This window comes from Parus major, chromosome 2, assembly GCF_001522545.3.
Source record: "Parus major isolate Abel chromosome 2, Parus_major1.1, whole genome shotgun sequence".
NCBI lineage: Eukaryota > Metazoa > Chordata > Aves > Passeriformes > Paridae > Parus > Parus major.
The window spans coordinates 103,524,865-103,538,828 of record NC_031769.1 but is presented as its reverse complement, the minus strand read 5'-3'; the positions used below and the strand labels follow the sequence as shown (position 1 = coordinate 103,538,828).

The 13,964-nt window shown below is 50.9% G+C and overlaps 1 protein-coding gene across 2 annotated transcripts; it reads left to right on the top strand.

Moving 5' to 3' along the window:
* Window positions 1-5,838: 5,838 nt before the first annotated feature.
* Window positions 5,839-13,592, top strand: ADCYAP1 (adenylate cyclase activating polypeptide 1). Of its 2 annotated transcripts, none has more exons than XM_015649728.3 (5): window positions 5,839-5,979; window positions 7,333-7,440; window positions 9,341-9,475; window positions 9,968-10,063; window positions 11,030-11,435. In XM_015649728.3, the coding sequence occupies exons 2-5, from the start codon at window positions 7,340-7,342 to the stop codon at window positions 11,214-11,216; spliced, it is 519 nt and encodes a 172-aa protein (XP_015505214.1). In that variant the 5' UTR covers window positions 5,839-5,979; window positions 7,333-7,339; the 3' UTR covers window positions 11,217-11,435. The 2 variants fall into 2 exon arrangements, with proteins under 2 accessions (XP_015505214.1, XP_015505206.1); XM_015649720.3 differs by lacking the exon at window positions 5,839-5,979 and adding an exon at window positions 6,162-6,958 and having other exon boundaries at window positions 11,030-13,592.
* The last annotated feature ends 372 nt before the right edge of the window (window positions 13,593-13,964 follow it).

Genomic DNA, 13,964 nt, shown 5'->3' with positions numbered 1-13,964 from the left:
AATCCAGTGCAATTCTGTCTGAAATCAGTGAGTGGCATTACAAGGGTCAGAGACTGATTTTTGACATTAGAAGAGGCCATTACGAACATCCAGTCTGACCTTTGCATAAAGCAGGGCAAAGAATGGCTCGATAGCTTGAGATCTTTTTCAGAGATAGCAAGCCTGACTTTAAAGATTTTCTAGTAATGGAGATTGTAATCCAATTCTGTTTAAGTGATTAATTGCCTCGGCTGTTACAGAAATGCATTTTATTAGAAGATAGAGATGGATCGGACCATAAGGCCACACACAAGAAATTCTTTGTGCTATCTTTAAATATAAAAACTAAGAACCACATATTTTCCTCTAGGCTAAGTAGACTCAAGTACTTTATTTAAGTTATGACAGCAGACAAAGATTATTTGCTGTTTCCTGGCCCCTATGTCTGGCTGGTGGCCCCAGTGTCTGCTGTCCAGCCAGCTCAGGGCACAGAGGCCGGAAAACCGAGCTCCCCAGTCTCACCCCACCCCACATTTCAGCAGCTACATATCTGGTGGAGCACAGGCCCTCCTGTGCTGCTAAGGGATGTGTGAGCTCTCCTTGTTGCTCACTAGGCACAAAACAGGGAGCTAAGCCGCGTGAAGGGCTCCCATGCTCAGGGCAGCACAGCCTGCAGCCCCATAAGGCAGAGACTGCGCTGCAGGGTGCACAAGCCACCAAGGACAGGCTTGTACACCCAACCAAATGTCTTTTTTTTCCTTAATGAGAAAGACTTTGTTATTCTCTCATCAAAATACGTGGTTCTGATTGATATTTACTGGGCTCTGCGTGACCCGTCTCTGTCATCTTTAGCGTGGTTAATTGGAATTATTGAGTGGCGCCGGGCTCTGGCAGGCTGGGATCCACCCCTGTTGGGATGGTCCTCACCTGCCCACCCTGGACTGCTTCTGTGCAGCCTTGCTCCCGTCAGACTGAATTAAGCTGCACTGTCAGGAGCCAGAGACCCTTCAACAGTTTTCCAGCACAAGCAACACTAAATTAGTGTTTGGTAATAGGCTGCACACTGTTTTGTAATAAGAAAATATGGATGGTTCTATTTATTCCCTCTTGCTCCCTGCGATGATAAGAAATGTTCTAATTCATTATTAATTTGTTCCAACTATTTCTGGTAAATGTAAACTATGAATAACTTTAGCTATGCCATTAGCAATACCTCAGAACTACAGATGGATTTTTGTTTCTGGACACGGGCACATGGCAGTTCCACTGTTTCTAAAGGTGTACCCAAAATTCTGTCACATTTGGGTACAAAACCAGAACTTATTCACCTTGGGCTACAGCTGCATCTAAAGCAACCTGGAACACAAAAATATTGTGGCTGTTACTTGTCCAGTATAAATTATTGTATCTTGGCAGCACTTGTGAAACTTTGTATATTCAATCTGCTTAAGGGTTTACCCGTCCTCTGAACACTGGACCAGATGGAAATGAGAGTGGGGATAGATCTGCTGCCAGTGCTAAAGCCTTTTATTCTGCCCTGTGGACTAGTAAGGTCATTAGTGGCATTTTATAGGTTGCTTGCTTTAGTGCAAAATAGGCCTTTGGAATATTAAGTCTTAAAAGAAGTCCTTTATTTGTTGTTGTTTTTTGCCTTTCATAATTTATTTTTCTAGTTTTCGTATATAAATGCTTGATCAAAGAACCTTTGTCAGAGAGCATCAAGGACAATTCTTTCCTTCTCTTGCAGCATACAAGTTTATTGGGTGAAAGATGAGAGATTATAAATAAATCTATTGGTCATCCAAGGAAATTTTCTGTCACAGGGATAGCATGGTGCTACCTCCTTGTGAAACCGAGTCTGCTGTTTGGTCATTCATTTACTTAGAAAGTGATTTTCCTGCCTTTGTGTTTGGATGGGAATGACTCTGCCTCTGTATTGTCGCAGTCATCAGCCTTCATTTACTGAACAGGGGGAGGAGAACACCCACGGGGTAAGATTGAACACTGAGCTTCTGTGTGGGCAATCATGCAAGACACAGGCAACCCACTGGACTTGTCTCTCACAGTGAGTTCTAAGCAGCGGCAAGAGCAGAGTGACTGGACTGCTGGTGCTCTTACACTGCTGCCCTGGCAAGTGCTGTCCTGCCTCCTCACTTCAGAGAGGGAAAGGAAAAAAAAAACCAAAAAATCAGTCCTTTTTTTTTTTTTTTTTTCTGTTTGCTTGGAAGTAAGGTTATAAAAGGTAGCAAGGAATTATCTGGAAGATTCTCACAGAGACTTTGCTAATTCTTGGTGCTCTTATGCAAAGAGGTTGGCAAGGGTCCTGGCTACCAGGTGAGGCTTGCCTCTATCATCTCTTGAGACATTTGTAGTCCCAATAATGTCCCTGGTTGTTGTTTTCTGGGTTTTTTTTTTGTATTTTGTACAATCTACCCAGAACATCCCTGGCTGACCAAACTTGTCTGGATTGCAGCTTTGTCCCTTTGGACATGAGAAAGCACACAGATGTTTGTGGTTTCTACAGTGTGCCTGAGCATTTTGCTGTTTTGCCTAAAGAAAGTATGAGAAGGAATGGTTTAATAAAAGAAAAACAGCTCTGCAAATTAAATACTTCAGCTGTTTCTTTCCCTGAGTGGATTGACATCTAGCCTACAGGAGGGAAGTGGGGCTTTCCCTCCTCTGCCACAGGTTCTACATCTCAGCTGAAGTGCTGAAATGTCCCCTAAGCAGTGTTAGAGCTATAATACCTTCTATTCTGCTGCCAGGCTATCCTTAATTAGCCTTTTCCAGATGACCACAGCCACAGCTGAATGATTTTATGGATGGGTTAATAGCCCCTCTGACAAGTTCATCCTTCCCAGGAGGTGGCCCTTGGGGAGGAGGAGGAGGAGTCAGGAAAGCCAAGAAAAAGGAAAGGCTGGTGTTTGTGAAACAGATGCAGACAAGTATTTATTGGCATGCTGGTTAGCAATAGGTTCCCCATTCATACCCTAGTAAGAAAGGAGGCCTGGCAGAGAAAGTTACAAGGCAGATGATAAACTCATAATGTGTGATTGTCTGAGAGAGGGAGACAGCTGGTTTGGCAGGATTGCTTGCTTTTGAGAAAGAAGAATTCATCCTTTTCTATACTGGCAGAAATACATGTGTCTTTTCATGATAAAATTATGTTTTACAGGTACATAAATTCTTCCAGGTTCTTTTTAAAATATGCACTTAAGCTGGGACATACTGAGGAAATATGAGTACAGTGGCTGGACACCCAAACAATGTGTATGAGATATATGGCTTTATGGAACAATAGAGTTTCCTGACAGTTTGATAAATTACTCATAGTATATTTTATAAAATATGCATAAATAAAAAAGGGGGTTTCTGAAGGGTCAAAAAGACACCCATCATGGTACATGATGAAATAAGTATGTTCCTTTGAACTAGAACTATAGCAGCAAGGTTTCCAGCAGTCAGCTGCAGTCAGGCTTGACAAGGCTCACAGGATGTAAGCTCCCCTAGAAACTTCTATAGAATTATAATACCCTAGTTAATAAAATAGATATTTAAAATAGAATAGTCAGATAAATTAAAAGGTCTCATTTAAGCTGGTAGGGGAAAGATGAAAGAAATTCTGCCAATAAAAAAACCCCTGCTTTTCTTCAGATGCTGCCGTAGGAATTTGCCCTAGAGGCAAGTATTATATACCTGAAATCCCTCTCAGCCTTGAAATGACAGTTATTGAGAAATTTACTTGTACGCAGAGACCGGATTAAAACCTTTACTTCCTCAGCCTAAACCACAGTCATGTCATAATCTTATTCACTTTGCACACACACCCCTGTGGCGTAGAGTGAGATGCTATGAAACTTTTATTGGCACGAACTGTGTGTGCGTTAGTCACTCAACCAGAAATGAGAGCTCAGAAGATGCATTTTTTACAAACCATCCTGACATTGCTGCTGCATACACAGTACCACCAGGGTCTCTGTGTGGGGTCTGTAGCTTCAGGTTTGTTTTATGGGTATCTCTACCTCTGTGCTGCTAATGCCTGTTATTTCAGTCATCCTTACACTTTCTGTAAGGATCTAGAGGAGTGGGGATGGAAGAGAGGAAATGCGGGTGTATCTATCAAAAGTAGCTGAAAGTAGCTTTTCTAAAGTGAAAACAACCACAGCTTTAAAATGTATTACCTGTGTGTGTGTCGTCTCTTTGGAAAGAAGTAGTTTTTCCTGTTCGTTAGGCGGAGTGTGTGTTCGAGCCTTCGTACCGACGTGATTCACACAACCCTTGCCACACAGGTTTCTAGAAAAACCCGTCTTTACACCCGCTACCGCCGAGCCGTGACAAAGGAAACCAAAAATCCCCCTGCACAGACCCCACCAAGGCCCGGTGAAAGGGAGCAGCGGGGATCCCTTTCGGGCAGTCCTCTCTCGCAGCCGTGTCCGGCAGCCCTGCGGCGCACGGGGGGTTTCTCCGCAGCGCTCCCCAGCCGGGGCAGGTGCCGGCCGCAGGTGCGGATCTGCCCGCGCGGTGGCGCCCGGCGCTCACGGACCGTGCGCGGCAGCAGCGGGGATGCCCCGGCGCGCTGCGGGCCCGGCGCGGGGAGCCACGGGCACCCCTGCTCCGGAGGGACCCCTGGGGGTGACCCTGACCCCAGCGGGAGCCGCGGGGTGCCCCTGCTCCAGCGGGACCCGTGGGGGTGATCCTGTCCCCAGCGGGAGCGGTGGGGTAACCCTTTCCCCTGCCGGAGCGTCGGGGTGACCGCTTCCCCGGCAGCTCCGCCAGACGTCCTGCCCTGCCCCGTTCCTGCCGGCCGTCCTTCTTCCCTGCCCGCAAGGCCCGGCACAGAATGACGGCGGGGATAGCGTCCCTCTCCGTCCCCTCGTCCTGAATCCCCGCCCGGGATCGCGCCGTTGGCCATTTCTACGGGAATCATTCATTCACGTCAAATTTCCTTTATCTCCGGAAAATATTGAAACCTTAAATGACCGTAATAGGAATATAATTGTATGGTGTGTTTTTTGTTGTTGTTGTTTTTGAGAAATCGATTTGAGCTCAAATAACTCATCCGAGCATGTTACACCAAACCCATTCAAATAGGAAACAGGAGAACTATATTATTGCTGCTTCCTGAACGCTCTGCTTATGATCCCAGTAATTAAAATGTCTAGTAATGGCTCCTGCAGCCTGGATTTCTTTGGGTAATTCTCGGAAATGAAGGGCACATTTTCGGTCGTGGAGGGAGGGGAGTGCGGAGACGAGCAGCAATTGCAGCGGCTGGGAGCCCGCCGGTGGCCCGCGCCCGGCGCGCATCACTTCGGGGGAAAATTATTCCGGCGGCGGGGAAGTCCCCAGAGAAGGGATTTCCTTCCCGGTCCCTCCGGCAAATCAACATTTTTTTTTTTTTTCCCTCATGGCGATGCTCTTCCCTCCCTCTCTGCCAAGCGCTGCGAGCTGCACATCTGTCTCTTCACGAGGCGGAGAGACGAGAGGGTCGGGCCAGGGGAGTGGGGGGGAAAGCCGCCCCCCTCCTCCCCGGGCAGCGCCGGCCCCGCGTGGGACCGTCCTTGCTGCACGGCCGTGGGGCTTGTCCCCTGCGCCCCGCGGCTTCAACACACGCAGAGCTGTCAAGGCACTGCTGGTTTACCCGGCGGGGGGAGCCTTGTGTAATGGGAACAATATTAACAATCCTTAAAGCAAAAAAAAAAAAAGGAAAAGGAAAAGACAAAGAAAAAAAGGGGGGCTAAAAAAAAAAAAAAAAATAAAACCAGGCACTTATGTTCTTAAATCTCCGCGGAAGTGGGGGGTTCCGCGCCAGGGCTGCTCCGCCTGCGCGCCCAGAGCCGGGCGGCTCCGCGGGGGCCTGCGCCCGGCGGCGGCCCCGGGATGCGTTTGGGGTGAGCTGGCCCCGCTGGAAGACCCGGAGCAAAACCGTGGGGGAGCCAAACAAGCCCGGGGACCCCCCACCCCACCCATAACTGCTCTCCTCCGCTTCCCTTCCCACGTCAGGTAAAACTTTACAGTGGCGAACATCCTTTTAGGTTTGTGCGGTGGGGTTTTTCTGCGTGTTTGTTTGGTTGCTAGAATTTCTTTTTCTATTTTTTTTCGGGGGGGAGGGGAGGGAAGTGTGAGTTGGTGTTTATGAGAAGCTTTATGACTCCTGATAAGCTCATCTTTGAGGACGACACAGAACTGTGTTCCTTGAGGAATTGGGGTGGTGACGTCTTTTCTGATACCCGATTATTACGTGACTGAGGAAAAAAAAAAAAAAGGCATTTGATTCATGAATAAAAATCCGGACACCACTACGGGGGCAACAAACAATATTGCCCGTCCTCTAAGGTAACAAGCAGGCAAATGTTTACGAAGAGAGCTCTTGCCGAAGCGGGGTGTTTGCAAAGATTTTCTTGCTAATTGCGTATCAGACGAAAGGCTGCGGAAGGCTGGTCAAGTTTGGAGCCACCGAGCAGAAGAAGAGAAGGCTGAAGGCGCTCAGTGAGGGGAGAGAACTGGGGAAGACAACATCGCACGCAGCCAGCCCGCGGCTCCCGCCTCCGCTCCCTCCCGGACTCGCTCACTCTCTTCCCTCTTCCCCAGAGCTCGGTTCTCCGGCGACATCTCGCTCCATCCCTCTTTCTCCATTCCCTTATAGACTCCACTCCAGATCTGTGCTCCCACCTGCAAACTTTTTTCCTTTATCTTTTTTTTTTCCCCTCCCGTCTCTCTTTTTCTTTTTGGAGTGGATTGCCCTAAAACCAGCAAACAACTAACTGCTGCCGCTTCTGCATCTTCTGCATCCTGCCGGTCCTTCGCCCATCGGAGAGGCGATGTCACGAGGGTTTTAACTCCTTTTGGACGCAACTTGGGAGAGAGCTCGATTTCTCCCCCTCCCTGTTTTGGGTCTTAATTTTTTTTTTTCTCTCCCCAAGACCTGCCGTTTTAGTTTCGCAGCCAAACCCTCTCAGTGCCGGGTGTCTAGAGTTTAATGGTAAGGACACGAGGTGGCTCGCCGGGCCTTCCCGCAGCGGTCCCGGGGCGGGCTGGCGGGCGGGCATCGACGGGGCGGGCGGCGGCCGCAGCTCTGTGCGCCGGGCACGGCTCTGCTCCTCTCCGTGCTGCTCCGCGCCGGCACTCAGCTGCCCGGAGCGCTTGTCCCTCGGGGCTGCACTGCCTCATTTTCCGGCAGGCGAGGCCAGGGGGTTGGTAAGCCGTGGGGTGATTTCTTTGGGTTTTTGTTAGTGTTTTTTTTGGTTTGTTTGCGGGGTTTTTTTGGTTTTTTTTTTTGTTGTTGTTTGTTTTGGTGGGGTTTTTTTTGTTTTTTTTGTTTTTTTTTGACAGCCGTTTCCTTTCCCTCCCGCACAGAGTGGCAATGTGTAGCAAAGCGATCTTAGCACTCCTGGTCTATGGCATAATAATGCACTGCAGCGTCTACTGCTCACCTGCGGCCGGACTTCAGTACCCGGCACTCAGGTAGGTCCGTCAGCTGTCCGAGAGCTCTGTCGGGACTACTTCAGCCCCCCTCAGCCCCAGCTTAGCTAAGGGCAGCGGAATCTTACCGGGAAGGAAAATGAGAGGGGATGTGGAGTAGAGTCACCAAAGGAAATCCACTCCACTTGGGCTGTGTGCCTACTCCCTCCACCTCAGCATAAGACCCCCTCCGGCTGCAGCACCGGCATCTCGCAGGTCCGCTCCTCGGGACCCGGGTGCTGTGACCCACGGCCTCTTGTCCCCGGTGGAAACTCCGGGAGTGGGGGACCTGCTCTTCTGCCTGTCGGCGGGAGCGGGCTGAGGTCCCGGCTGCATATCGACGGGGCCCAAAAGCTCCTCTCCCCTGTCTGTCCCCTGTCCTGCGGGGCCCTTGGCAGCCCAGGGGGAGCGCCGTGCATCGCCTGTCCGTCTCGGGGGGCGCGGGGACGGGTGCGCCGTTGTCTGCAAGCATGTGGGAGCTGCCACAGTTCGTGTAGTGGCATTGGAGCTGGCGGGGATTCAGTCTCTTCCCCTGTTTACCTGTCTGTGTATGACAGCCCTTCTCAAGAGGGAAAGGGGCTGGCACAAGGTTGTTTGGTTTTCTATATTCGGAGTTGTCTTGCTGGGCTGCAGCACAGGCTGATGCCTTGTGCTGTCCCTTTCCAGCTGGGAGCCGTGGGCGTTTGAATCCCTCTGTGTGTGGGGCAGGAGTGGAGGACACCCAGAGGTACCAGCACAAGGGAGTTTCCTACTCTGGTCTGCGGCTGGGGGCTCAGGGCACCTGGGCCGGGACGGCCGATGGCAGCCTGCTCTCACCATGCTTGTCGCCTGCTCGGGCGACCGGTGCTGCTTGTCTTGGGGGGAGTTTTGGGCTCGGTGCTGTCGTCCTGCTCCACCGGCGCCTGGCTCTGTAGCGGGGTGCCCTGCGGGGGTCACTGCCGTGCGGTGAGCTGCTGCGGTGAGATGAAGGGGGGGAGGGGGCGATGCCAGGAACGCGAGGTTGTCCGAGGTGGGTGTCCTTTTTGGGGCTCTGAGGTGTCCTTGCAGTAACCCGTCGGAGCTGGCTCGGAGCAGCCTGTGTCATCTTCCTGGGCAGTGTGGCTAGGGGGCAGCGGGCTCGGTGGCCTGAGGGGCCATTAGCCGGCAGCAAGCCGGCTTTCTTGATTCAAGTGCCTGAATTAGCAGGAGTGAAACACTTTAGCGGCATCTATTATTAATACCTCCGCTAAAGCTCACAGACAAAAATAGCTGCCTGTAACGTGCAATGACCTACATCGTACTGCAGGGAGGGAGGCAGAGAGCGGGGGCTGGGGGGGCTGGGACACACACAAAACTGGCGAGATCTCAAAGGGCAGAGTCACCGTTCAACGAAAAACAGCAGGAGAAGCCCCCCCGTCCCGGGGGGGGGGCTGCGGGGAGGAGCGGGGCGCGGTCCCCGGCCCCGGCGGCGGGGCTGCCGCTCACCGCCCCGTCCCCCGGCGGAGGCTGCTCGGCTCCAGCCCAGCCCCTGGCACACGAACGCGTGTGTGCGCGGCAGCCTGGGCGTGCGCTCCGCTCGGGAAGCATCAGACACGGCTGTGGCACAGAGGGGATGTTTCTCGGGCCGGGGCGTGGGCCGCGGAGGGCGGGGGGAGGGGGTGGCATGTTTGGGGGTTTTCTTGGAGCGCGTCTGACGGCGGGTGTGTTCCCTCCTCCGCGGTCCTGCCCCGCAGAGGAGAGGGCGGGGATGGAGAGCGGGCGGGTGCAGGGAGGGGATGGGGCAGTGGGACGGGGCTCCCGGGGCTCCCGGGTCGGCTCCGCCGAGGAGTGGCAGCCGAGGCAGCCGGAAGCCGGCAGCGGGGAGTGGAGCGGAGAGCCCCGCGGAGCCAGGCTGACTCCTTCTCCTTGCTGCTCTCGTTGCCAGGCTGGAGGATGAAGTCTACGACGAGGACGGAAACACCCTGCAGGACTTCGCCTACGACCACGAGCCCCTCGGTATAGCGAATCCGTCCTCCATGATCGGCGAGATGTACACCTTGTATTACCCACCGGAAAAGAGGTGACTGCAACTCGCGGGGGTGTCAGGCGTGAATTTGGAGTAGGGAGAAAAACGGGTCTGGCAGAACCGATTGGGGGAAAAAATAGTAATAATACCTAACAAGCAAACAGCAACAACATCAAAATAAAAATCCCGAACCCAATCAAACTACAATACTGCCCAGGTCCCGGTGCCCAGTGTAAAGCTCAGAAGAAACGGAAAAGCCGCCTTACCTCCAGCAGCGCGGGGGAGGGAGCGGGGGAGCCGCCCGCGCCGAGGAGGGCTAGCGATGCTCCCGCAAACGGAGCAGAAATGCCCAGCCGGCGCGGAACCGAGCGAGCGCGGCAGGGAGGGATCTGGGTGGGGACGAGGGGTCCCGGGGGACGTGGGGAGATGCCGCCCTCCGCTCGCCGGCGGAGAGGGATGGTCACCGCTACCGCCCGGGCTCCCGCAACCCGCCGCAGCCGACTCCCGGGCCTCGCCGCTCACCCGCGGGCTCTTCCCTCTGCCCAGGCACGCCGATGGGATCTTCAACAAAGCCTACAGGAAACTCCTGGGCCAGTTATCTGCCAGAAAATATCTGCACTCCCTGATGGCCAAGCGGGTCGGGTAAGGCTCTCTGCTTGTTCTTTTCCTCGGTGGGCGTTGGTGCTGCTGGAGCGGAGACGCTGGAAGGGCTGCGGCTGGGGGGAACAAAGCTGCTCCGGCCAGGGTCGGGAATGTGCTGAGCCCGCGATGAGTCTGGTGGAGTCCGGCTCCCCAGGCATCGTCTGCCCCTGGCCGCTCCCAGCGCAGCGTGAGCCTGGTTTTCAGCGCGGGTGTCCGCGGAGGTTTGTTTGGGTTACTATGCTAGGGCATAAAGATGTATGTGTGTGTACATATAGAGATATACACACACACACATGCATGCATCAATATCTGTCTATCTATATCTATATATCTATATATCTATATATCTATATATCTATATATCTATATATCTATATATCTATATATCTATATATCTATTTATCTATATATCTATTTATCTATATATCTATATATCTATATATATATCACCTATATCTACTCATATGTCTCTAGAAATTTTTATAATCAACCGATTTAAAATTAGCAAGTTGGGCAGCCCTTACGGTTTGCCGGGGGGAGCAGCTTATGGAAAGCGATGACCGAGGGCTCAGCTGCAGCAGTGGAGGCTCGGTTACAGCCCTGCGCACCCCCAGCCGGCGGGAGGGGCTCCCCGGGGCTCCCCGCCGTCGGCGGTGCAGGGTGCCACCCGCTGCCCTTCGGCAGAAGGTAACACGTTAATGAAGCCCCAGGGAGAGCAGCTTTGGCGGCCGCAATGAATAATTCATGGCGGGGAGATATTGTCTCTCCCGCTGCCGCCACTTGCGCGCACAGCATCGGGACCGGCTTTCGGCGCGGCCTTTGTCTCCCCGCGCATCTTCCGCGCAACGTGTTGCGCCGGGGGCAGCGGCCGGCGCGGGGCTGCGCAGGGCAGGGGGCGGTGCGGAGGGGCGCGGAGGAGGGCGGAGCGGCCCCGCCTGATGCAGCTGTGCTTCTCGGTGCTTGCAGCGGTGCCAGCGGCGGCCTGGGGGACGATGCGGAACCGCTGACCAAGCGGCACATAGACGGCATCTTCACCGACAGCTACAGCCGCTACCGGAAACAAATGGCTGTCAAGAAATACTTAGCAGCCGTCCTGGGGAAAAGGTATAAACAAAGAGTTAAAAACAAAGGACGCCGAGTAGCGTATTTGTAGCGATGTGAGTAACCAGCCACTCCTGTGTATACAAAGTCCTAAGAGAGAGAGAGAGAGAGAGAGAGAAAGAGAGAGAGATAAACCCAACAACAACAACAAAAAAAATCTAAACAAAAACAAAAGTCATTTCCAAACTGACTGAACAATCACCGCTCCTGTGTTATCTAAACATGTATTTATGTATGAAGTAAAGCCATTAAATGAATATTTTGATAATAATATTGTTTTTCTTTTGTACAAAAAGCACTAGAGAAACGCACAGATCTACTTTGTGGACCAATCATTAAGTTATATATAATATATAAATATATATATATAAATACTACTAAGAATAGTTAAGAACAATTCTTCATGAAAAGCCTGCACAAGAACAAGAATTCGCCTGAGCTGTTTATGTTTTTATATAAATAGAAAAAAAAAGACAATCATTGTTTTGAATATTACTCCTATTTTTGTAACAGAAATTAAAAGGATAGTATTTTTATCCACGACAGGGTCGAAAACATTAATTTTCACCATTTGCTACTGTACATAGAGAAGGATGACCTGCTCCCAGGGGGATTATGAGGAAATTGATTTGGGAGAATTGGTGAAGCAGATTCTTCCCCTGGTGAGTCTCAAGGCAGGCTCCTTTGCTACTAGCCTCTCTGAAGGGGCAGCATCCCCTTTCTTCTAGATTTCGATTATTTTTTTTCCTCTCCTGCTTTCTTTGATTCCAATCGTATCTCTATTAGTGTATCCTCAAACAATGAGCTTAGAGGATAATTATCTTGTGAAAACAACAGCTCGATCCAAATTGTGCATCTCTGTTGCCTATTGAAGGGAGAAATAGTTAAAAAACCAAAACTAAAATGATAATAATAATAATAATAATAATAAAAAAAATCAAAATAAAACCAAAAATAGCCAAACTCAAAACCCCAACCCCAAAATCCCGAACCAGCAGCAAGGGTAGTAAGTACTAAGCCCCGTGCACTGCTCTTCTGGCTGTCCGGGCAGAGTTGCAGAACAAAGCCAAAGCAGAGACAGGACCCGTTTGGAAAGAGTGGGGAAGTGAGCGGGGGCGGCCCCCGGCGCGCCCCGGGGCCGGAGCCGGTACCGGAGCCGGTGCCGCAGGGTCGAGGTAAGACGAGGCGATCCCACCTCCGATCCGCTACCCAACTGCCCCGGGCAGCTCGGTACTGGACCTGGATGCAAAGTACAGTGTGTTACTCTCCAGTGCTGTCCATGCTTCTCATCTTGTGTAATAATGAGCAGGGTTCTCGCCTTTGCATTTTTCGGTCGGAGTTGCTCTTTTCTTTAAATGCTTTTTCTTGTAGGACCTCCCGCCTCTCATCCTCTCTTCGAACTTTTCCGAACTCTGTTTAACCCACCTGAGTCACCTTTTTGGGTTATGTTCTTTTTGGAAAAAAGGAAAAAAAAAAAAAAAAAAAAAAGATTGTGAACGCTCTCTCACTCCTTTGTTCTGTTTTATGCAAGCTCTTATTGTACAAGTTTAGGAACCCCTGTTGTAGCTACCACTAAAGAATTATGCACTATTACGAAAGTTTTTGTTCCTTGTTTATTGAGTTTGGAGGTAAAATGTATTTTTCTACATTCTGGCTTATTGCTTAGTAAAATTTATTTCATAAAACAAACTTTTGTCATAAAAGAATGTGTAGTGTTCACCTGTGGTCCGGTTTCTAACGAGATAAACCATTTTCACCTCATCTCTCTATGTACGGACTCCTATCTTACCGTCTGCCCGGGGGTCGGTCCCGTCCCCCGCCCGGGCCGGGAGCGAAGGAGGACACGTAGGTACCCGCTTCCTTCCAGCTCACCACACAAACCTTACAGGAGTCTTTCCAAAGACACAAAACGAGCCCCGCATTCAAGACGTCGGAAAGCAACCCCCCAACCCCCCCAACAAACCCTCGCGGGTCAAACCTTCTTTCCCCGGCCAGGAGGAGCGGAGCGGGCCGGGCAGAGCCCGTCGGGGCGGGCGGGAGCTGCCGGCACCGCCCGCCCGCGCTGCCCCGGCGGCTCCGGCCGCGCTGCCGGCCCGCCCGGCCGCGCTCCCGGCCGCGGGGACGCGGGGCGCAGTGTGCAGCTTTCGTGCCTTCTCTTCACCTTGTAAATCGCCACGAGTTCACGGATGGCTATTTAGTGGCCCTACGATGCTGCAACACATCGGCTTGCGTTTTAGTCGTCCTTCTGTTCTTTGGCCATGGGCAGAGTGCGCTGTGTTTGTGTCGGCTGTGGTATAATGACATAGGGCTCTCTTGACGTTTTGTTTATGACCTTATCAGTTAGAGTTCAGTGGCTAGTCGCAAGCATTATGAAGTGATCATCTAGGTTATTATCCTTTGTACGATTTCTTTTTTTTTTTTTTTTTTTTTTTTTTTTCAGAAACGCCAACAGCCTTACCAAAATTTGAGCAGATTTGAGATACAGTCATAGTAGGTAGATGTTAGTCTTGGAGAACTTATTTTGTGTGCAAATGAATATAAAAAAGAAGTTAAACAAAGTATTATTACACACATGATATCTATAACTAGGACTTTGATAACTGTTATATAAAGTGTGTAAAGTTTGTATTAATAAATTTTTGTAAACAATGCAATTTCGTCTAATGTTTGGGGGAGAGAAATCTAGAACCTAACATTGAAAGCTGCATTTCATTTAATTTGTTTTTAAATTAGTTCATTATTAAGCAGAATTCTTCTGCAGTGTTTCATGCCTGGGATATATTTTCATTAAGTTTCCACA